General features: G+C 45.6%; 1 protein-coding gene across 1 annotated transcript in view; it reads left to right on the top strand.

Moving 5' to 3' along the window:
• PNPT1 (polyribonucleotide nucleotidyltransferase 1) overlaps positions 1 to 22,030 on the top strand; it is a 61,098-nt gene that overhangs the window by 37,281 nt on the left and 1,787 nt on the right. Inside the window, exons 14-24 of the mRNA XM_085857860.1 lie at positions 415 to 473; positions 657 to 693; positions 800 to 866; positions 2,185 to 2,274; positions 3,829 to 3,882; positions 4,481 to 4,590; positions 15,100 to 15,171; positions 15,338 to 15,401; positions 15,849 to 15,932; positions 16,146 to 16,229; positions 18,922 to 19,028. Coding sequence (XP_085713986.1) covers positions 415 to 473; positions 657 to 693; positions 800 to 866; positions 2,185 to 2,274; positions 3,829 to 3,882; positions 4,481 to 4,590; positions 15,100 to 15,171; positions 15,338 to 15,401; positions 15,849 to 15,932; positions 16,146 to 16,229; positions 18,922 to 19,028 — 828 coding nt within the window. The remainder of the gene's footprint in view (positions 1 to 414; positions 474 to 656; positions 694 to 799; positions 867 to 2,184; positions 2,275 to 3,828; positions 3,883 to 4,480; positions 4,591 to 15,099; positions 15,172 to 15,337; positions 15,402 to 15,848; positions 15,933 to 16,145; positions 16,230 to 18,921; positions 19,029 to 22,030) is intronic.

The following is a 22,030-nucleotide window of genomic DNA, read 5'->3' as shown; positions in this document are numbered from 1 at the left end:
TTGTTGTTTGTTTGTTTTTTTTGATATTTTATGCATTTCAAATAAAAAATTTAAGACCAATTTTATTTGGTTAAATTTTAGTAATTATATTTAGCTTTCATCTTTCTTGACATGTAAATTTTCCATTTTTATTCTTGAAGTGGATAATAAATTGGAATTTAGTGTGGGGGCTGGGGAGGGGTAACATACCTATACTACACTCCGCTTTCTCCCCCCCCCCCATTCTGATAACCTTCAGTCTTCATTCCTTTTCTTTCTTCTTCACACCATTTTTATGTCTTGTGAGTCAATTTTGCACTTTAAAGGTAAAAGTTACATTTGGAATGTTTTTGCTCCAATTACAGAATGAATGTCAGCCTGGAGCTGTTATAACATCGAAGCCCATAATTGTTGCTTCTCTGAATGTGCTCACAGGTTTTGTGCACCGTGACCTTCGACTCCCTCGAGTCGAGCCTGAAATCTATCACCACGAGGTAGATGCTCACGAGGGATCATCCTCTTCAATCAAACCCAAGGAGAAAATATTCGAGACTTCGATCAGACATTTGTTTTTATGTTGGAGATGTTTAGTGCTTGCACCAGTGGACTATTGTTACGGAAAAATAAGGAGCTTGCATTCATTTGTTTCAATAATAAAAAAATTCTTTTTCTTTCAGTGGAGTGAAAGAACGCAACTTCTTCCTGCATTATGAAGTAATACTGTCTTCCTCTTCCCCAAATGGAAAAGTTTGCTTACTCACACTGGCAGGATTATATGATTTCTCATTGCAATCGCTTTTTGGCTTTTGTTATCTTTCAGTTTCCACCTTTTGCCACGAATGAGATTGGGAGAGTCAGTGGGATGAACAGGAGGGAACTTGGTCACGGTATGTCATTCAATGTGTGCTGTTAATTATTTTGTACTGTGGGATCGGGAAGTTGAACACACCTTGGTAGCTCGAGCATTTTCAGACAAGGTTGTCTTTGGCCTGAGATAAACATGCAAACATTTGTTGACCTGGGAAAATCTCATTTGCGGATATCGTTAATTATTGTTGAGGACACTGCAATGTACTCTATCCCCATAATGGGTGACGTGAGACACTTCCCTCCCCCCCCCAAGAATAAACTCGCAAAATGCAGAGCGGAGGTGAACCGCGTATACGTGGATAATCCGTGATGATGTGGTTCCGTTTTATTTGTTTAACCATGTAGCGGCTTCAGTGCGCGGTTCTACGGGGAAAATTTGATTATGCCCAAGGATGATATTGCGGCTCAAAATACACGGCATATAGATTTAAAATGAACTGGTTTAATAAATACCGGGGATGTGGACATTGTTCGGGAAATGGTGCTGAAGAATGGGCAACCAAACGTCACGCAGAAACTGGCGGTAATGATCATTCCCCGTTATCTTAATACGATCAGAGTGTGTGTGTGTGTGTGTGTGTGTGTGTGTGTGTGTGTGTGTGTGTGTGTGTGTGTGTGTGTGTGTGTGTGTGTGTGTGTGTGTGTGTGTGTGTGTGTGTGTGTGTGTGTGTGTGTGTGTGTGTGTGTGTGTGTGTGTGTGTGTGTGTGTGTTGTGTGCGCATGTCGCATGCACGTCTTGTTCCAGTCTTGCCTACGGGTTGCCCCAGCTGTCTGTTTGACGGCCGGGTGTCCGCTCTGTGGGTGGTCCTGACTGTATGAGAGCTGGTTAGTTGTGTGCTTCATGGTCCCGGATGAGCAGTCCCCCTTTCCATGCTGTGCGCTTCCTGAAATGGTGGTCTAACTCACCCCACCCCCCTTCTCCACTGCACGGGTCTCGCGCATGCGCACTCGCCGTGCCGTTTTTGCATGCTCCTCTGCAAATTGTAAAACCATTGTTCAAGGCTTGACGTAGCACACATGTGCGCTCTCCTTTTTGAGTTGTGATGAAAGGACAACAGATGATTTAAGATACACATGGATGGAAGATGGTGGGGGGGTGGGGGGAGAGAAATGCAAGGGTAAGGATGACAGTGAGCTGACTCGACATAAAATTGGGGTTTACAAACACCTATTCTGACTCATTAAGATATAATTGATTAATAATTAACCCCCCTCCCCTTCCCCACCTCCTCCCCAAGTCATTTTTGCTTTCTCTGCCAAGTCTGCTCTTCAGGTGATGATTGTCCACATTACATCCCTCTAAGGGAATGATGTTTTATTTCTTGTCCCCTGCAGGAACATTGGCGGAAAAGGCTGTGCGTCCAGTCATGCCCAAGGACTTTCCTTTCACGACACGTGTCACAGCTGAAGTGCTGGAGTCCAATGGTGGGACTTCTTAAAATGAACTTTCCAAATTTACCCTTTTCACCACACATGTTCATGTGCACCAGCTTCATCCTCACTTATTCCACCATGATTTGGATGGGTGGGATTTTGTGCCTTGTTGTTGGTATTGATATCCTGTTCTTGTTGTAGCCTTCCTGTTTCAATTTTGAGGTCTTTTTATTGTATTTTTTAAAAGTTTAATACAGCAACTTACCTCGTCATGCTTTGGCCTTCATCCTAATTATAAGGCCATCAATTTGTTTTGTACCTATGATGGAAGATGGGGGTGGGGTGACGGGGGGCAATCGTTTTTGACAAATGCAAATTGAGGATTTAGGAGAATAGACTAAATAGGAAAGAGAAAGGAGTGTGCATGAAACTGACCTTAAACTCCTTTAACAAGCAGGACAGGATGTCATACTCTATTAAGGGATACAAACATGTCCAAGGAAATATTTTTTTCCCTTTCTTCCTGCTTGAGTTTTGTGAGTTCGAGAGATCGACAGGGGCATGTACATGGCATAAGGTGGAGGTGGGGTATGGTATGCTGGATGCGATTAGCTCTGCCATTTTTGTTTCAAATAAACAAACATTCCAGCAAAAATGCATCTTTAATAAATAATTCAAAATTGAGGCTCATAGAAAAGTAACAGTTGTGGGGGGGGGAGGCAACATGCCGTTTGGTAGTCCAGCATTGGAATGAATGAAACTGCAAAATGGAAGAGGCAAGAAATGCAGTGCAACAGACACACACAAGGCCCACAAGAGCGTGCAGCTCGGGCAAGGACACGTGATCCCAGCACCAAAAGAACAAGTGAAAACACTTTATGTGAGACATAAATTTATTCCATCAACAAACGAGAATGGCGCTTGGTGGAGCACATTCCTCTGCCAGGCAGAACAGTTAATGATTTGTTTCCCACTGATAGGCTGGATCTGCATCCGGATCTTAACCAAAATCTAATTGGCTAGTTCTTGTCACCTCCCCAACTCATCCACCAAATTTTGTCATAACTCATCCATAACTGTTTTAAATATCGTGTTGTATATTGTTTTTGACCAAATCTCTCAATGGTGATGATCCACTTGTAAATTAAAGAATTCTTGTAACCGGATCTTCAACAAAATCTAATCAATTCGTACTTGTCACACCCCCAACCTGTTCATCAAGCTTTGTCCCAATATGCCCATAACTTTTTGAGATATTGTGTACACACAGACAAACAGGTGTGAAAACATAATCTTTGTCCACCTTCAGTGGCAGAGGTAATGAGCACCAACAAGGAAGAAGCTGTTAAACATCACAATTTTGTAACTGGTATCTATAGCTTTTGAAGACTGCCTCAGAGCAGAGAATATGGTGTCTAGCTGCGAAGCCTTGCCTTGCCTTGCCATCACCACGTTGATCAAACTGGTGATATTTGTAAACGTCATTTGGGTCAAGCTGAACACCACTAAACATCATCTGAAACATCCCAGATCATGAAATAGATAGATTTCCAGGAGGATTTTCAGATGTTGTTTTGATTTGAAGGTTTTCTGTTTTTGTTTCAGGATCTTCTTCGATGGCTTCTGCCTGTGGAGCCACCCTAGCACTTATGGATGCAGGTACAACCTGCTGTTCTTGCACCCTTTTTCAGGAGAGAGTTAGGAATTACTGTTTTACTTGTTCAATAAATACATGTTTCTTCATTACTGAAGTTGTAAACACTTGGTTTACACCAGTTATGATGGAAGATTTAGTCATCCCACATTGCGAATGCATTTCCTTTTGATCACCATCCATGAGTAGGCCGACTGTCACACAACGTTTTTTTTTTCATGTTTCTTTTTGAAATTCCTTCATGGTGATAGTTTGACATTCCCTCACAGTTGATTTTGGAGATTATTAGGACAGTCCAAACTATAGCAAAGTCAATGGCACGCCATCGCAAATCCCCACGCTTCTCACCGAAAGCAAAGTTGAAATATGGCAAAAAGTTCCACCAGGAAGGACCCAATATCAAATTCATTTGACCAACACTTGCTGCCAGAAATGATGGTGTCCATAGACTTTTGCTAAGATCAGTATTTTTAATGTCTGAGCTCCCTATGTATCCTCAATTTTCTTTGGGAAAACATAGTTAATATTTTTCCTTGCAGTGGTACTTTGAGTATGTCCATCTCTGATTCCTTTCTGGAACATCGTTTGTCCTGCTAATTTCAGGTGTCCCTATCTCTGCACCCATTGCTGGTGTGGCTGTGGGATTGGTGTCCAGGGAAGACCCAGATAAGCCGGGGCATTTCCTGGATTACAAGCTATTGACTGATATTCTGGTGAGTGGATTAGAAGTGTATTCACTTGGCATTTATCCCCTCATTCTCTCCCTCGTTTCAATTTGTCCCTGGAGATTTTTTTTCTTCCTTCAAACCCAATAAATATTTTTGTGTGTTTGTATGTTACTCTTTCACAGCCAAAACATAGCACCTAGAGGCCCCAAATTTTGCATGTAGCTACTTCAGAATCTGGGCAATGTTTTAAGATACAACATGTTGGCCTTGACGTCCTTTTTGAGGCGACCAAAGGCCGCTATAAAGTGTATGTTGGGATGGAGGATCTGGCAGTGCTGTCACCAGCACGCATGCAAAAGGTAACCACCATGAGGCCAATCACTCCGAAGCTTTACAATTTCCAAAATGTCCTGAAACTAGCATCTGGAAAAGCTTCGCCAGCTTTTTGGGGGGGTTTATAAGATATATATATATATATTTTTTTTTTTTTTACTTCTGGTGCATTTGCCCCACGAAACACCACAATTGGATATATACGTTAACACAGCATTTGTCCAAGGAAGAAAAACCCCTTGCGGATGGGGGATATTATTAGTATTAATATTGTTTTGTAATAACATGATTATGCTATTATCATTTATGTTGTAATTACTTTTATTTGTAGAAGCACCCTTGGAAAAATGCCACGATGAGCCATCTTAACACGGATATACACCTCAATGCGGATTTCGCCAAAGGTGGAAACCCCTCTTGGGGAGGGGGGCAAATTAAGTTGCGACATTCTCTATTGTGTGACCCTTGGTTCTCCTGTCAAGTTTGGTTGAGATTGGATAAGTAACAATCAAATGTATCACGGTCAAAAAAACAGTCAGACAGACACCATATTTTGTATTTTACAGGGTGCCCCACAGAAAACCAGGAAATTTGAGATGTTATTTATTTTGCCGTATTTTACCATATTAATAAATTAACATATAACAAAGTGAATCTTTGTTTCACACTACATCTAATTTTGCTTTTGTTTTGTTTGAAAATAAAGTGTATCTTTGTTTTACACTACATCTAAGTTTGCTTTTGTTTTGTTTTAAATAAACTGTACCAAATTTCCTGGTTTTCTGTGGGGCACCCTGTAGTATGACTAAGATATATATATATATATATATATATATATATATATATATATATATATATATATATATATATATATATATATATATATATATATATATATATATATATATATATATATATATATATATATATATATAGTTGCGAATTCGCGCCCGCCGGCGTGCGAACGGCCACAAAACTCGAATCGCGGCACGTCGCCCACCGGACGGACAATTCAGTTGTGACCCTCTCGGAACAACGCCGGGAGCCAGTCACAGGTGGGGGTTTAACCTCACCACGATCGTGCCAATTGCCCACCCGCGCAGGATAGGGTTGCTCGCCAAATTCGATCTACCTAAGTACCTGCGCGAATGGTCAACCGGGCGATCGTACCACGCCACAGGCCGACTCCGGACACGAACCGCTTAAGCGGCCCGTTCCGTGCTACAGTGATAACCGAGCGGTGTTATCGTCGGCCTTGACGGTTCCGATAAATTACCGGGATGTTGAACCCACTACGAATCCCTTACGTGATGCAAGATGGAGATTCAAATGGAGAAAAGACTAAGCGAAACGGGCACAGTTCAACAAGCAAGCATTTTATTACGCGACACACGGAAAGCACGTATATACAGCCATACACAAAAAGCAAAGGCAAGAAGAAAACAGTTGACACCGACCTAACGTGTACACCCGGCAACACTTACACAGTTTTACTTCACAGACGGCCCCAACACACATTTACACAAAAGCAAAAGAAGGAAGCGACCCTCACAGACAAGGAGGCAGACAGGCCCGTAGGCCAAATGTGCGCAGGACCAAGAGGAGCGGCCAGGTCCGCAAGACCGGGGAGGTCTTACTTGTGTCCTCGTGACGCGTTGGCGGGCAAGCCGCAAAATGTCCGAGCCGCCGTGCCCCGACTCCATGCCCCTGGCGTGCTTGTTGGCACCACGTTTGGGGTGGGGGAGGAACGGGGCCCCCCCTGCACTATCTCAGCGCGGGGGAAGGGGAAACTGTTGATGCCCTGGGGGAGGGGAGTGGTTGGCTGGCTGGCTTGGGTCCCGCGACGAGACGAGCGATCCCCCACACCGCAACCTCGTCGCCGACCACCGTCCTCCTTGCCTCGGACCCGAGCTTCCTTGCCCCGACCCACCGCCTGCAGCTCCACCGCACGCACTCCCCTTCTTCCAGCTCAACTCTCAACTCCGCTCCCCAACGCTCAACGCTCCACGCTCCACGCTTCTCGCTTCTCTCACCACGCTTACGCTTAGCTCCACCAGTTCCACATTCTTCTTCTCTCGCTCCCCCAGTTCCACACTCTCCTCGCGAGTCACCTTCCGCTCGCTTCACCGCCATTCCCAAACGACGCCCGCCAACAACTCAAACCACCACCTTCGGCTTTCTCCTTCCACAACCATCAACCACACCACCTGTCAACACCGAACGTCGTGCTGTCCAGGGCCCGTTCGGTGATTCTTGCCGAACGCGTCGAGCAGCGGGTACAAATGGATGCCTTTTCAAGAGGGAAAACGGATTAGGAGAGGCTCGCGCCCCTTTTTGCCCGACCAATGGCTAAACGTCGGGTGTCGTGGCCCTGCCTCCAAGCGCGTTTTGATCCGCGAATTAGCATACACGCTTCTCCTCTGGTCTATAAAGACGCAAGCACAAGGCGACTCGCGAGTGTCGAGTTGTGCGTAGTGTCGAGTTGGGGCGTGTATTGGGTTGTGCTGAGCTGTGCGGTGCTGTGCTGGCTGGGCTGGTCGAGTCAAGACGAAGGTCATCGTAGAGGTTGTCGTTGCGGGGATCGGACAGCGAAGGGGACGGAGCTCGGAGTTGAGGTCGAGAGACGAGTCGCGGCGTGAAGCAGGGATGCGGAAGAGGACGCGGGCGAGAGTTCGCCGGAGTCGGTGCGGTCCCGAGACCCCGCTTGCGGGACGGAGCGTCCGCCATTCCCCTCTCCCGACCCCGAGCATCAACAATTCCCCCCCCATCCCCGCTGAGATAGCGCCGGTGACCCCGTTCGTTCCCCAACTCAACCATGGTGCCGACCAACACGTGCCTGCGTGGCCGATCGCACGCCGGGTGGGCGAAATTCGTAACAATATATATATATATATATATATATATATATATATATATATATATATATATATATTTATATTTATATTTATATTTATATATATATATATATATATTTATATTTATATTTATATTTATATTTATATATATATATATATATATATATATATATTTATATTTATATTTATATTTATATTTATATTTATATTTATATTTATATTTATATTTATATTTATATTTATATATATATTTATATATATATTTATATATATATATATATATATATATATATATATTTATATATATATATATATTTATATTTATATTTATATTTATATATATATGTATTGTTTATATAGGCATGTTTATATTCTTACTGTCCATAGGCATGGACCAACTCACCGGGCAGTGGCTTGGGATCCAAAAGGTCCTGAGTTCAAGCCCCGTTGGGCCACTGCATTAATACACCAGGGGGTTGACTCAGCCTGTCATCCTTCCGAGGTCGGCGAAGTGAGTACCAGTGTACTGGGCCGGTGTATACCCCGGTTAAAATACGTGTACTATATCCCTGTGTCGAAACAAGCGACCAGGGTTGCGTCAGGAAGGGCATCCGGCATAAAACATGTGCCAAATCACTATGCGGATCATACGGATGATCCGTTGTGGCAACCCCTAATGGGAGCAGCCGAAAGAAGGATAAGAAGAAGATATATATATATATATATATATATATATATATATATATATATATATATATATATATATATATATATATATATATATATATATATATATATATATATATTGTTACGTTTGAGGGGGGGGGTATGCATTCAAAGTGTAATTAGGATGTTTAATTAGGTATGCCATGCTGTTCGAGTTTACCAGAATCTCGATGTAATAAGTAGCGATTCAGTGGTGATAAGTTGTCTCGTAAATGTTAATTTCTTCAAGGGGGAAATGATAAATGTCACGGAATTAGATAGGGACACGGGATAGGGTAAGTGTGTCTGCGTAAACCCCTTTTGGTATTCTCTGAAGACTGGCCGTGACGTCACAGGACAGTGCAGCGGATGGCTCCGCCCCGTGATCACGATTGGCGGAAGGCGATGGCGGTGGGCCAATAAACGGCTCGATTGGGAGTGACGAGGACAAAGGATAAAAAGGTTCTGTTTGGGGTCGAAAAGGAGGAAGAAGAAGATTACAACCAGAATGCTCGTGTTTTTTTGGTGTGGAACCTGTGGCGGCAGAGAGCGTCCTGGTTGCTGTGCTGAGTCGATTGTGCTCTTGATCGTGTCTTGGAGCCTTGCCGAGCCTCGTGCCTCGCTTTGGTTGGCTCTGGGGTTCTGCTGACTCGGAGTGCGGGGTCGGGCGGCGGGCGGACCTGCCTCCCTCTCATGCTCGCGGCTTGGCGTGGGAGCTGGTTCCCTGGCGGCTGTGGGCGGACTTGGGCCAGGACCAGGAGGTCGACAGCACCGCGGTTTCTCCTGCCCCCCCCCCCCCGGCGAGAGCAAGGCCGGCTCGTCCGGCGCCGATCCAGGGACAGTTGCGTCCACACCACGGTCCAGCCTGACCACCAGAGATAGCTACATTGTGTGTGTGTGTGTGTGTGTGTGTGTGTGTGTGTGTGTGTGTGTGTGTGTGTGTGTGTGTGTGTGTGTGTGTGTGTGTGTGTGTGTGTGTGTGTGTGTGTGTGTGTGTGTGTGTGTGTGTGTGTGTGTGTGTGTGTGTGTGTGTGTGTGTGTGAACTTGGTGCCTTAGAGGTTTGAGATCTCTATATTCATTGGAATTGTCTGTGTTTTTCCCCACGCCCGATCCCACACCATCCCGTCGAATCGCCCCGGATCCCTCTTCTTGCCGAGTCTTGTTATTTCTGGTAATTAAAATAAAAACAAATAAACATCATCAACTCGGTGAAAAGTGACTCTTGCCACCTTCCTCGTCCCGTTTGCGGTAGAACGATTAGAACCGCCATGTTTGGGTTATAAACAAATAAATCGCCTCCATCGTTTCGGCTCATTCTACGTTGGCGGGACTGTTCAAGTCCCGTGGACGTCACATTGGTGTCAGGAGTGGGATGTTCGAACCCCTCTAAATTATATACCAGGATTAAAATCTCGCCACGAATTGGAATATAAAATTATTACAGAAAAGCGCGCGAGCGCGGGAAAATTTTGGCGGGATTTTTCAAATTTAAATTAATTGGCAGCAAACGGGACTTCTGCACCATGGGGGATGTGCAGATGTTTGAGGAGGAAGGCCACGTGTCTGGCAGCGAGTCGGGGGAAGAGGGGAGAGACGGGGGTAGGGTTGGAACGTCCCCCAATCCGAGCGTGGACCGTGCTTCATTGCCCGTAACGGGGCCGGCAGTGCCGGAAAACGGTGCGATGACGATCCAGACACTGTTGGAACGTTTAATAGGGGACATGACGGTACAAATGGAAAATCAATTCGTGACACAGAGGGCAGAAATGACAGCACAAATGGAAAATCAATTCGTGACACAGAGGGCAGAAATGACGGCACAGAGGGCAGAAATGACAGATCAATTGAGGGTAATGGGGGTACAGTTGGGTGCACGGATTGATTTAATGAGGGATGAATTGGGGGAAAAGATGGAGAAAATGAAAACTGAGATGCAGGAGTGTGTGGATGTTAAATTGGGGGAAATACAAAGTAAATTCGAGGATAGATTGGAGGAAACAAAGGTAGAAATTACATTGGAGGGGGAAAATATACGAAAAAAATTGGTAGATAAAATTGATGCACCGAACATTCGGGTTGATAAAGTGGATGAAAGCCTGGAACGTCATCGTGCCTGTGTGGATGCTCGTATGCAGCTGCAAGTTGAAGAGTGGGGAGAGCTGAGGAAGCAAGGGATGAATTTGGCGGAGGAGGTAAAAGGATTGGAGGCTCGTTTGGACGAACAAGATAAAATTATGAGCCAAGATGAAGTCTTGGATAAAGGCCTGGTAGAACCGTCTTTTGTAAGTAGAGTGTCCGGGTTGGTTGAGGAGCAGCTACAAACTCGCGACGGAGCCTTGGAGGAGGTTGTGCGGGCCCAGAAGATCCTGCGGGAAGAGGTGAATCGGTCCATTCAACGTTTGGAACAGGAGGCAAAATTGACCCATGAGACCCTCACCACAAAACATCTTTGGCCACAGTGGGCTCCGAAATTGGATACGCAGCCACAAGGGTGTTTGATCCCTGGGCTGGATTCGGACAAGGGAGAAACTGAGAAGCGGGCCACCGTAAAGGTGATCCCCCTGGTAAATTTTGACGGGTCGGGGAGCGTTGAAGCTTTTCTGACGCAATTTGAGTGCATTTCCCGACTAAACGGGTGGAATGAGCGGGAACGAACAGGGAATTTGGTGGCAACGTTGCGGGGACCAGCCGCAGATGTGTTAAACGTGATCGCGGAGGGGATGTTGACCAGCTCCCACATTTACGAGGCGTTGAGCTGTCGGTTTGGGTTCGCGGCAAACTGTGATCTGGTGCGGGCCCAGCTCCAGCACCGCAGATTAAAGCCGGGTGAGACAGTGCAGGAGCTGGCACAGGACATTTACCAATCAGTCAGGATCGCGTATCGGGACCTTACAGTGGAGGCGTGGGACAGACTGGCACTAGAGAAATTTTTAGCTGCTCTTCCTGACCCTGAGGTCCGAGCGCTAGTGGAGTTACAGGACCCACCCACCGTTCACCGAGCGGCCGAGTGCGCGGCCAGGCTGGCCTCATGGAGTCGGCCGGGTTGGGTGCCCGAGAGGCCATCGGTGACGGTCCGACAGGCGGAGATTCAGGATCAGGGAGGGGGGCTGGGAGAAATTGGCATTACCCAAATGCTTCAGAGGATGAATCCTCCTGCTGAACCGCCAGGTCTATCCGAGGTGCCCTTACATAGGTCGAGTCCGGAAATCAGTCGGGGGTCGGGGAGACTAGATTGGGCTGAGCATATAGGGCCATGCTCGGCTGCTGAGATAGTGGCGAAGTGCCTCCTTTGGTTAAAAAAAAAAAAAAATTATTGTGGGAAAATTGGCTTGTGTTTGTAAATTCTGCTGGGTTTTAGAGTGACAATCGGGACAGTGGGAAATTGGTAACAAAGCGGGCACAAGTGGCTGTCCAATGGCTGGTGCGTGGATCGGGTGAGAAGTGCTGTGTGAGTTGTTTTAAGTTAAGAAGTGAAATGTATGGTGCACACATTGATTTTTTTTTATTGGACATGGTGTGGTAACAGGGAAGGTCATGGTCAGTGAAGTGTTAGAAATGCAGGTGTCACATGTAAGGCCGATGGGGTGGGGGAGTCATGTGGGTTTTGTGGGTGGGGATGATGTGCTTGTCCACAGGGATTGCTGAAGCTCACGGTGAGCGGGAATTGCGACCCCCTTCAAGGAGATTCACCACCTGGTGGCTAATGGTGACAGTGTCTGGAGGCAACTGGGAGAGGGTCTGGTTGGGCGACCAAGGCGGGTAGGACCTTGGCGACCCAGGAAGGCCAGAGGAGCCAGTGAGACCCCTTCCAGAGGGTTGTACGGGATTAGAGCTGATGGCTACCACGGGGGAGGGAATCAAAGGGAGCGGGGCGGAGAAACGTCCGGGTTGGACTGAAGCTTACCTGTGGGCATGGTTGCACCTGAGATGCCCCCATCATCTTGTGGTAACCCACCCCACCGCCATGACGGGATTCAGCCTGCATGATTAAAATGAGGACCATGACCTAGAAATGTGATGATGACCATGGTGTGAGTGTTGTGAAGATGTGTGAGTCCCACCCGATCCCGCACAACTTGACAGGTGCAGCAAGGGCATGATGTCCGCATAATTTTGGGGCAAGCAAATTTGAAAATTGGCTCCCCAGGCAACGCTGGGTCTATTAGCATCCACTGGGGGAGGCGGTCAAGTGTAAATATCCCATGAATAGTGTCGTTAAGGCTTAGAGTAGGAATGTAAAGTATAAGTGTTGTGTTTTTGTGGAACCTTTTGTTTCCCCTCCCCAGATCACTGGAAGAGTGCTGGGCAAGAGCGATGATCCGGAGGATGGAGTGCAACTTCGCTCAGTGCTCTCATGAAATAAAAAAAAATAAAAAAACAAAAACGAATGATTGTTTAGGCGAGGATAAGGCCATAAGGGGGTAGTACATTAAGCAGGATAGGTAAGTTAGCTGTGACTCGCTGCCCATTGCCCCTCCTACTTTATTTCGTTAGGTTAATTAGGTGTGAGTCAGTAAGTGTTAAGGCTGGTACGGTAGCGCCTGTGATATACCTTGCAGGAGCTGCGGTACCAGAGGAGGGGGCAGTGTTACGTTTGAGGGGGGGTATGCATTCAAAGGGTAATTAGGATGTTTAATTAGGTATGCCATGCTGTTCGAGTTTACCAGGATCTCGATGTAATAAGTAGCGATTCAGTGGTGATAAGTTGTCTAGTAAATGTTCATTTCTTCAAGGGGGAAATGATAAATGTCACGTAATTAGATAGGGACACGGGATAGGGTAAGTGTGTCTGCGTAAACCCCTTTTGGTATTCTCTGAAGACTGGCCGTGACGTCACAGGACAGTGCAGCGGATGGCTCCGCCCCGTGATCACGATTGGCGGAAGGCGATGGCGGTGGGCCAATAAACGGCTCGATTGGGAGTGACGAGGACGAAGGATAAAAAGGTTCTGTTCGGGGTCGAAAAGGAGGAAGAAGAAGATTACAACCAGAACGCTCGTGTTTTTTTGGTGTGGAACCTGTGGCGGCAGAGAGCGTCCTGGTTGCTGTGCTGAGTCGATCGTGTTCTTGATTGTGTCTGGGAGCCTTGCCAATCCTCGTGCCTCGCTTTGGTTGGCTCTGGGGTTCTGCTGACTCGGAGTGCGGGGTCGGGCGGCGGGCGGACCTGCCTCCCTCTCCTGCTCGCGGCTTGGCGCGGGAGCTGGTTCCCTGGCGGCTGTGGGCGGACTTGGGCCAGGACCAGGAAGTCGACAGCACCGAGGTTTCTCCTGCCCCCCCCCCCCCCGGCGAGAGCAAGGCCGGCTCGTCCGGCGCCGATCCAGGGACAGTTGCGTCCACACCACGGTCCAGCCTGACCACCAGAGATAGCTACGTTGTGTGTGTGTGTGTGTGCGTGTGCGTGTGCGTGTGTGTGTGCGTGTGTGTGTGCGTGTGCGTGTGCGTGTGCGTGTGTGTGTGTGAACTTGGCGCCTTAGAGGTTTGAGATCTCTATATTCATTGGAATTGTCTGTGTTTTTCCCCACGCCCGATCCCACACCATCCCGTCGAATCGCCCCGGATCCCTCTTCTTGCCGAGTCTTGTTATTTCTGGTAATTAAAATAAAAACAAATAAACATCATCAACTCAGTGAAAAGTCACTCGTGCCCCTTCCTCGTCCCGTTTGCGGTAGAGCGATTAGAACCGCCATGTTTGGGTTATAAACAAATAAATCGCCTCCATCGTTTCGGCTCATTCTACGTTGGCGGGACTGTTCAAGTCCCGTGGACGTCACAATATATATATATATATATATATATATATATATATATATATATATATATATATATATATATATATATATATATATATATATATATTTCTTCTTCTTCTTTCGGCTACTCCCGTTCGGGGTTGCCACAGCGGATCATCCGTATGATCCGCATCGTGATTTGGCACATGTTTTAAGCCGGATGCCCTTCCTGACCCAACCCTGGTCGCCTCTTACGACACAGGGATATGGTACACATTTTAACTGGGGTATACACCGGCCCAGTACAATGGTACTCACTTCGCCGACCTCGGAAGGATGACAGGCTGAGTCAACCCCCTGGTGTATTAATTCAGTGGCCGAACGGGGCTTGAACTCAGGACCTTTTGGATCCCAAGCCGCTGCCCTAACCACTGCGCCAACACCAGGTGTGTGTGTGTGTGTGTGTGTGTGTGTGTGTGTGTGTGTGTGTGTGTGTGTGTGTGTGTGTGTGTGTGTGTGTGTGTGTGTGTGTGTGTGTGTGTGTGTGTGTGTGTGTGTGTGTGTGTGTGTGTGTGTGTGTGTGTATATATATATATATATATATATATATATATATATATATATATATATATATATATATATATATATATTTTTTTTTTTATTAAAACATTTCCAAGCACCCTACACCACACATGCAAGTGCATACGTATTTCAAAGATCAGACTGTATTAAAATAAGCAGGGTAATTGCAAATGCAGGCTGGCAGCTGAATGTTGCAGAACGGTGCTCTATATCCAACCCTACAATAAGGTTGACTGACGTGGATTTAAATGACCACCCTGATGACCCATAAATGTTATGGGAGTACATTGGAGTGTTATTTTCAGTCAACAGCCTTGCTGTGACATTTTTCCATTATTTTTCTGCCACAGGGTATTGAAGATTATTTGGGGGACATGGACTTCAAGATGGCTGGCAGTAAGAAGGGAATAACTGCATTGCAGGTGTTCTTTTCAGACTATCGGCTTTATCGATCATCTCTCCTCATTTTTTTCCCCCCTCCGCACCGCAGCCTCGATACTGCTGTGAGCATTGAAATATATATAGATGCCAAATAAAAAATAATAAATTTGTCCAATAAGTGTTTGTTTGTGTGTGCCTGTGTAATAGGCAGATGTGAAAATTCCAGGCCTACCCTTGAAGGTCATCATGGAAGCGGTTCAACAAGCCTCAGGTAATTTGAAAATTATTTTCTCTTCATTCATTCTGACCACATTTCACAACTACCATCAGCGGTCATTTAATAATCTGTGGTACTTTGTCATAGCTGGGACTTAATACGATCCAAGTACCTTATCTGGTACTGGGATAATGTATATGCCAAGTTATTAACTGATATCCTGGTGAGTGCATCACAAATATCTTTCTGCTATTCCCAACGTAAAAGTGGTGGAATTTTTGATCCTCACTCTTGCATTCCATCTCTCTACCTCCCTTATTTTGGCATTCGACTCTAAGTTCATACAGTGCCGAGAGTTGAGATAGTCTTTGGTTTCTGAAACAGACCAACTTTGTAAAACCACCAGACTTGGACAGCCATAATTATGAGGATGCTCATATACTTTGCACACTTTCAGCATGTAATCCCACTATATAATTCTTCACCTTTGTATGTGTGCAGTTGCAAAATCCGAGATATTGAACATTATGCTTAAGACTTTACCCAGACCTCGAGCTAGCAGGAAGGAGAATGGACCAACCACTGGTAAGCTGTCGTGTGTGTGTGTGTGTGCGTGTGTGCGTGTGTGTGTGCGTGTGTGCGTGTGTGCGTGTGTGCGTGTGTGCGCGTGCGTGCGTGTGCGCGCGTGCGTGCATCCTGTATAGCCATCTTCTCTTGCAATGAATCGCACACCCTCCCTCCCCCCCCAATTGTCCTATTGTGTTGTTCTTCATCATATGCCTTGTTCTGTACTTCCAGAGATGATCCATGTACCCATCTCAAAAAGGCCACGTTTTATTGGGCCTGGTGGCTATAATCTTCGCAAGCTGCAGGCTGAGACTGGTATGCCATTTTTGAGGGTTTTGTTTGGTATTGCCGAGGAGCAATGTGACTGGAGGTAAAATGCGCTTCTTTTGTCTGAGTAATAAATGCTTTGGAAGGGCAAGGTGTGACAAATGCTCTGATTGTGTTGATGGGAAGGACACAGCAAGCAAATTGTGGAACAAATGCTGTTTTTCATTTTTGTTTATTTCTCTTTTCAGGGAAGGTGGAGGGGAGGGAAATAGGAGGAGAGGTCGAGGGGTAGGGGGAGAAGTTATTCATAGAAAAATTTTTTCTTCTTTTTTCTATCCATCCATACTTTTTCAATTGGAACAATTTATCTTTCACACCATTATGGAAATGGGGGAAAAAATTGGCAACCATCAGATCTGTCAAATATATCACTTCAACTACCACCTTGCCAGCTGGCTGAGTATTCGCCCTGCAACAACTCGCTGTGGTGTTGTAGCTCAGGCTTTCTTGTCAGTCTGACCCAATATGTAAATTGTCTAGCCTGAATTTCTGATTCTGGTAAATCTTCCATTCTACACCTGATAATGGCTGAATTTCCATCCAACCTCTCCTTTTTCTCCTCAATTACACCTTGTTCCTCTGATCATTTTATTGTCAAAGGTCACGTCTATCTGGCTAATGTTAAGAGTGTGACGTCAACGTGGCCGAATCTGGTTGTTCACACAGGCCAACTGGCAGGGACTCAAATCCTGTCCTCTGACAAAAGGATTGGGCTGCCATCTCCACAGCACCTGATGTTGATTTCACATGTACCTACTTTATCTCTTGCTGATACTTTTGGGGTTTCTCCAATGCCATCTGCGGCTCTCTTATTCATCCCTGAGCCTTGGTACACTGAATCCTGGGGTTTTGTGGTTGTGGTCAAGCAGCTTGCTTTCTCAAATGGAAGGCGAACCTGACTGAAAGCAACTTCAGCACACTTCATAAGGTTCTCAAGAAGTGTGTCCCCATCTATAAATAAGCCAGAAAATATCGTCTTGCAAATCTCAAGGAAGTACCCCAAACAACCTCCTTCCTTGAGGTCTTAGTGGTTGTCTAGTTATGCCTTTCTTTAGTGTATACCCAACACCCATCCTCTCACCTCAAATGGCTTCACCTCGACTCTGCTTGAGACAACCCAGAATATCTCAACTCGGTGTTTGCTTCCAAATATCATCTTCCTAACCCAATCCCGCTCATGCCCCCACCTTACCAGTTGTATCCACTGTCTTCTCGACTCTGTCTCTCTTGCAGCTGATAAGGGCGAAAAGTTTGTCCAACCTCGATTCTCCATCAGCAACGGGCCAAAATGGCATCGGTGCCCATGTCTGCCTGGGGCATATAATGCTGCTTTCCTTTACTCCCACAGCAAATGCATTCATGTCAATTTTCCTTTCCCAGTGGAGATGTAGTGCCTCAATGCAGTGTTTTGGGCCCACTCTCATTCCTTGTTTTTATAAACGGCCTCTCCGATGCTCTGGAAAGCTCTCTTCCTTTTACCAGATGACTGTATTGTTCTGTGCAATGCTCCGTCCCACTGATCGGCAGATGGCAGCTGCATCATTCTGTTGCTCTGGAATTGATTCCATGCTGCTGATAAATGGAACATGTCTTTCATTATTGGCAAATCTCAGTCCCACCCTGTCATTCAGGTAGATCATCAAACTAACCAACCTGTCTATTTCCATGGTCAGACATTGGAGCATGTTCAGTCTTTTCAACTTCTAGGCAAGACTTCTCTTGAGCCAACCTAACAAAGCTGGACTCCAAAACCAGCTACAGACGAGGCATCCTACCTGGTTTCCAAGTCATTTCTTGGAAAAATCAGAACTACTCACAGCCTTCATGCCTTCGTCCATAACTCAAATGAGTACTGATCTATACTATAGGTTGATGCCCCAGAATCACATCTGTCTCTTCTCGATTCTATAGAATCTAAAGCTCTTAACATTATTGGAATCTCCCACGATGTGGCAGAAGCACAAGGCCTGTTGTGACATCATAGACAGGTCAGTGGCTATATATATATATATATATATATATATATATATATATATATATATATATATATATATATATATATATATATATATATATATATATATATATATATATATATATATATATATATATATATATATATATATATATATATACACACACTATATTTCTAACTGCAGCATTTTTGCCAAAGGCCTCTCTCCTGGTCTAGCTTTCTCCACTCTCTCAGCCTTCTGATCCTCCCCAAGTCCTCCAGGATGCACGCATTGTTCCAGTAAGCCCCTTCTGGTTAAGCTCCCAAAATTCAGGCTTTCCACCTGCCTTAACTCTTTTGTTCCTCTTTTCTCATTTGTGGAACTGCCTTCTTGAGACCTTTCAAATCGTGTTTACAGTAGTCATTGTGTCACCCCTCTCCCATCTGCAATATTTTCTACCCCCATTAACCTTACTGAACCCAACCGTCTTGCAAGTTTCTGCGTTCCCTTTCCTCCTCTTTTCTTGTTTGTTTTATCCCTTGAGTGCAACTGTGGCCCCACCGTCGGCATGTTTCCATTTACTCTGTCTCCTCATTCTTCCATGACCCTAGATTTTGTATACAAGAAAATTATAACTAATATGGTTGTTCTGAATCATTTATCTTCCTGATATTGGAGAAACCTTCTGGCCATCAATATTTTTTCCATCTCTGTTTGTACTGCAGGGGTCACTGTTAGTCAGGCAGATGAGGAGACCTTCTCTGTGTTTGCACCAACACCGGAGGCAATGATTGAAGCACGGGAAGTCATCCAGGAACTGGGCAGGGACGATGTAAGTTTGACAGCGCTATGCAATATCCTTGTCATCTGGTCACCATAAGATAAATCGACTAAAATAAATTTTGAGAGCATGTCTATGTATGTATGTATGTATATGTATGTAATATGTCTATATGTTGTGCTTGTCAGTGTGTAACGCTCCTTTCCATCCATCGGTTGAACAGCTGGCCTGACTCCACCCACAATAGGAACCTTAGAAATTGTACGGCCACCATGTTGGTGCTATGCGAAGCCAAAGACTTCTTCGGAGCTGTCATGTTCACATTTGCCATGCCCTTCCCCTGTAGGTTTTCCCTTCAGTGTAAAAGGACAAAAGCAACTGTTAAAAGGATCATCAAATGTTGAAAGGTTAGAGTCAATAGGCGTCATGGACCTTGTGAAGCCACAGTACGTATACGCCTCAGACATCAGGCCTCTGGTGTCAGCTGATGGTCCATTGCAATTGGAATCTATCCGAGCTATATTACCAGGGTTCTTTTTATTTTTGAGTGATTGAGGCAGTGGTCTGTTGCCTATACACCTCCTAAATTAAGGGAGGGTTTTTGTATGTAATTTACGTATACTCTTGGACTAAGTTTACAAGATTTACATTTGAAGACTGAACAGTGTGTCGTCTATCATGAAAGAAAGGTACAATCCATGCAGAGGATGGTTATGGAGGACAATGCATGTTACTACGAAGTATAAAAATATGAATATTTGAAGTCATTCATAAAACAACTCCAACCCGTCATTATGATGGCCTTTTATGCTATACACCGGAAAAATAAATGGAAGGTTTTTGTATGGACATGTATTCACAAATTATGTGAAGCTAATTGTTTGCATGACATAATTTCTTGATCTGGCAAATTGCCAGTGCCCATTTTGGATAACTCGACGTACAGCATCCAACTCCATACGTCATACATGGGTCTGCCTGTGGGCTTCCCATAGATGCTGACCTATCCAGCACAGTTTACAGTGAAACCTCGCTTAGTGCTCAGGACTATGTTGTTATATATATATACATATATTGACATATATGTTGTTGCGGGGGGCACCACGAGGGAGGGGCTGTTTCTGGGCGGGGGCACCACGGGTGAGGGGCTGTTCCTGGTTCCTCTCCAGACTCACCGGGAATCGCACACGAATAAATTTGTGTTGCGGTGGGTCACTAATCGACCGTGAACGCCGATAACTTGACCACGTGGCCCTGATTGATTCCTCCCATCTGACAACCATTTACCTCGGAACATGTGATCACCTTATCGGGGAATCGTGCCCTCAATGCGTCCTTGCATTACTTTAAGTTACCTACCATGTTAAAGATAAAAGATACCTACCTCCCATGTTAAAGGTACTTGCAGGTTTTGGGGTAAAACATTCCAACTAAACTAAGGTGTGGACCATGCTAGACCAATGGAGGAAAAGAAAAAAATGAGCTGGGTACCTTTCCAACATGCACATTTGTTTAACAAAAGTGAGGAAAGTTGCGTGGCACCGTATGGGATTTATTGCAAATGTACAGCAGGGAAAGCAAGGAATTTGTGGGATGTGGTAAAAGTTGTACAATATTTACAAAAGAAGAAGACAGCAGAGTTATCCCATATATTCTTAAACATTCTTAACTTATGCTACGACAAGCGCCATCACACACGCACAAACTTGAGGAAAATTACAGACAGCCCAGAGAGATAGAAGCAGTTGAGGATTAGCCACCTCTCAATACCTGGTATGATCGGCGGACCTGCGCAACCCAAACGCTTGGGAAAGGGGAGGAGGGAGAAATACTGAGGGTGTCGAGGGTGCGTGAGTGAGGTATGAGTGAAATGCAATGTGGGGTGCAGCATGGTGTAATAGGAGTAATGTGAGGTGCAGGTCAGTACGGTTCACTCTTTAGTTCGCTCTTTGGTTCGCTCTGAAAAGAACGTTCTTGATTGGGCTTGCCCGTGTCTTGCTATATTGCGTCCACAGGAGATGAGAGATAGATGGTCGAAGAAAGATGCGTAAGAGAGAAGACCCGATCGTAATAGTGTGAGAATCTGTACATGTAAGCAGTAACTTGTGATCCCACACTTCATCATGCTGACTCGTGGTGCCGCTCGCTCTACGCCGACGCTTGCCCTTCTTGCACCGCCTGTTTCCCTGACGAGGTCTGATGTCTGCCGCAGTCTCTTGTCTGGCGAGTCGGCGATATCTCTCCCCTGGCGAGTTCTGACTGGGCGATTCTCTCTTGTTCTGGTTGAACTGAGCTGCATATGCTCTTTTTATGAGCCCCAGGCGAAGGGAGGAGCCAATAATCAGATCAAATGGCGCTGTTCGGAAATTCAAGCTTCCCTATTGGTCCATAGCGCTCGTAGCCATGCCCCGCCAGGCCCTGAACATGAAAAATGTCTGTCGCTCGCCGACATGGCCATGCCCATGCGTTGGAGCATCGACATTAACATGGGGCCATGGTTTTTGGAAGCGCTCTCTGTGCCTGAACGTGTGCTGGCCTCCATAAAAACGTGTGACTTTTGGGAAGTCCCTGCACTACCCATATATCCTTGAAACGAGCTCCAGCGCACGTTCGCACTTCAAGTTATGCCATGTAATAACCCGACCCTTGTCTCCTCAGCGTCCCTTGAGACTGCGATGAATGTTCAAAAAAGTGGTAGTTGCAGTGCTTGTAGAGAAGTAAGAGTACGTTTTGTCGTTTGTATTGAACAGATTGCAATGTGGCATTGTGGCGAAGAGGTGGAAATTGCTTGTAACTATGTCGTCCCGGCCAGCTGGGAGGGAGAGGCTTGTCCCTAACAGTCGCGTTTTTAATGTAAATATCAACATAAGTTGTTTGACAGTCACCGGGACAAAGCCTCTGTGTTGGAGGCGACGCTTTGGTGTGGACTGTTGTTCAATGGGGATCAGCGGAGTGCTTATCACACTCCTGATGTTTTGATATACATACATACAAATTTTGAAAAGGCTCTTCTGGCTAAGCAATTGCATCGGCTCTGACTACGAGTCATGAGC

Source organism: Eptatretus burgeri, chromosome 15, assembly GCF_056783735.1.
Source record: "Eptatretus burgeri isolate ZD-2024b chromosome 15, Ebu_testis_v1, whole genome shotgun sequence".
Taxonomy (NCBI): domain Eukaryota; kingdom Metazoa; phylum Chordata; class Myxini; order Myxiniformes; family Myxinidae; genus Eptatretus; species Eptatretus burgeri.
This window is presented reverse-complemented; position numbering and strand designations above follow the sequence as displayed.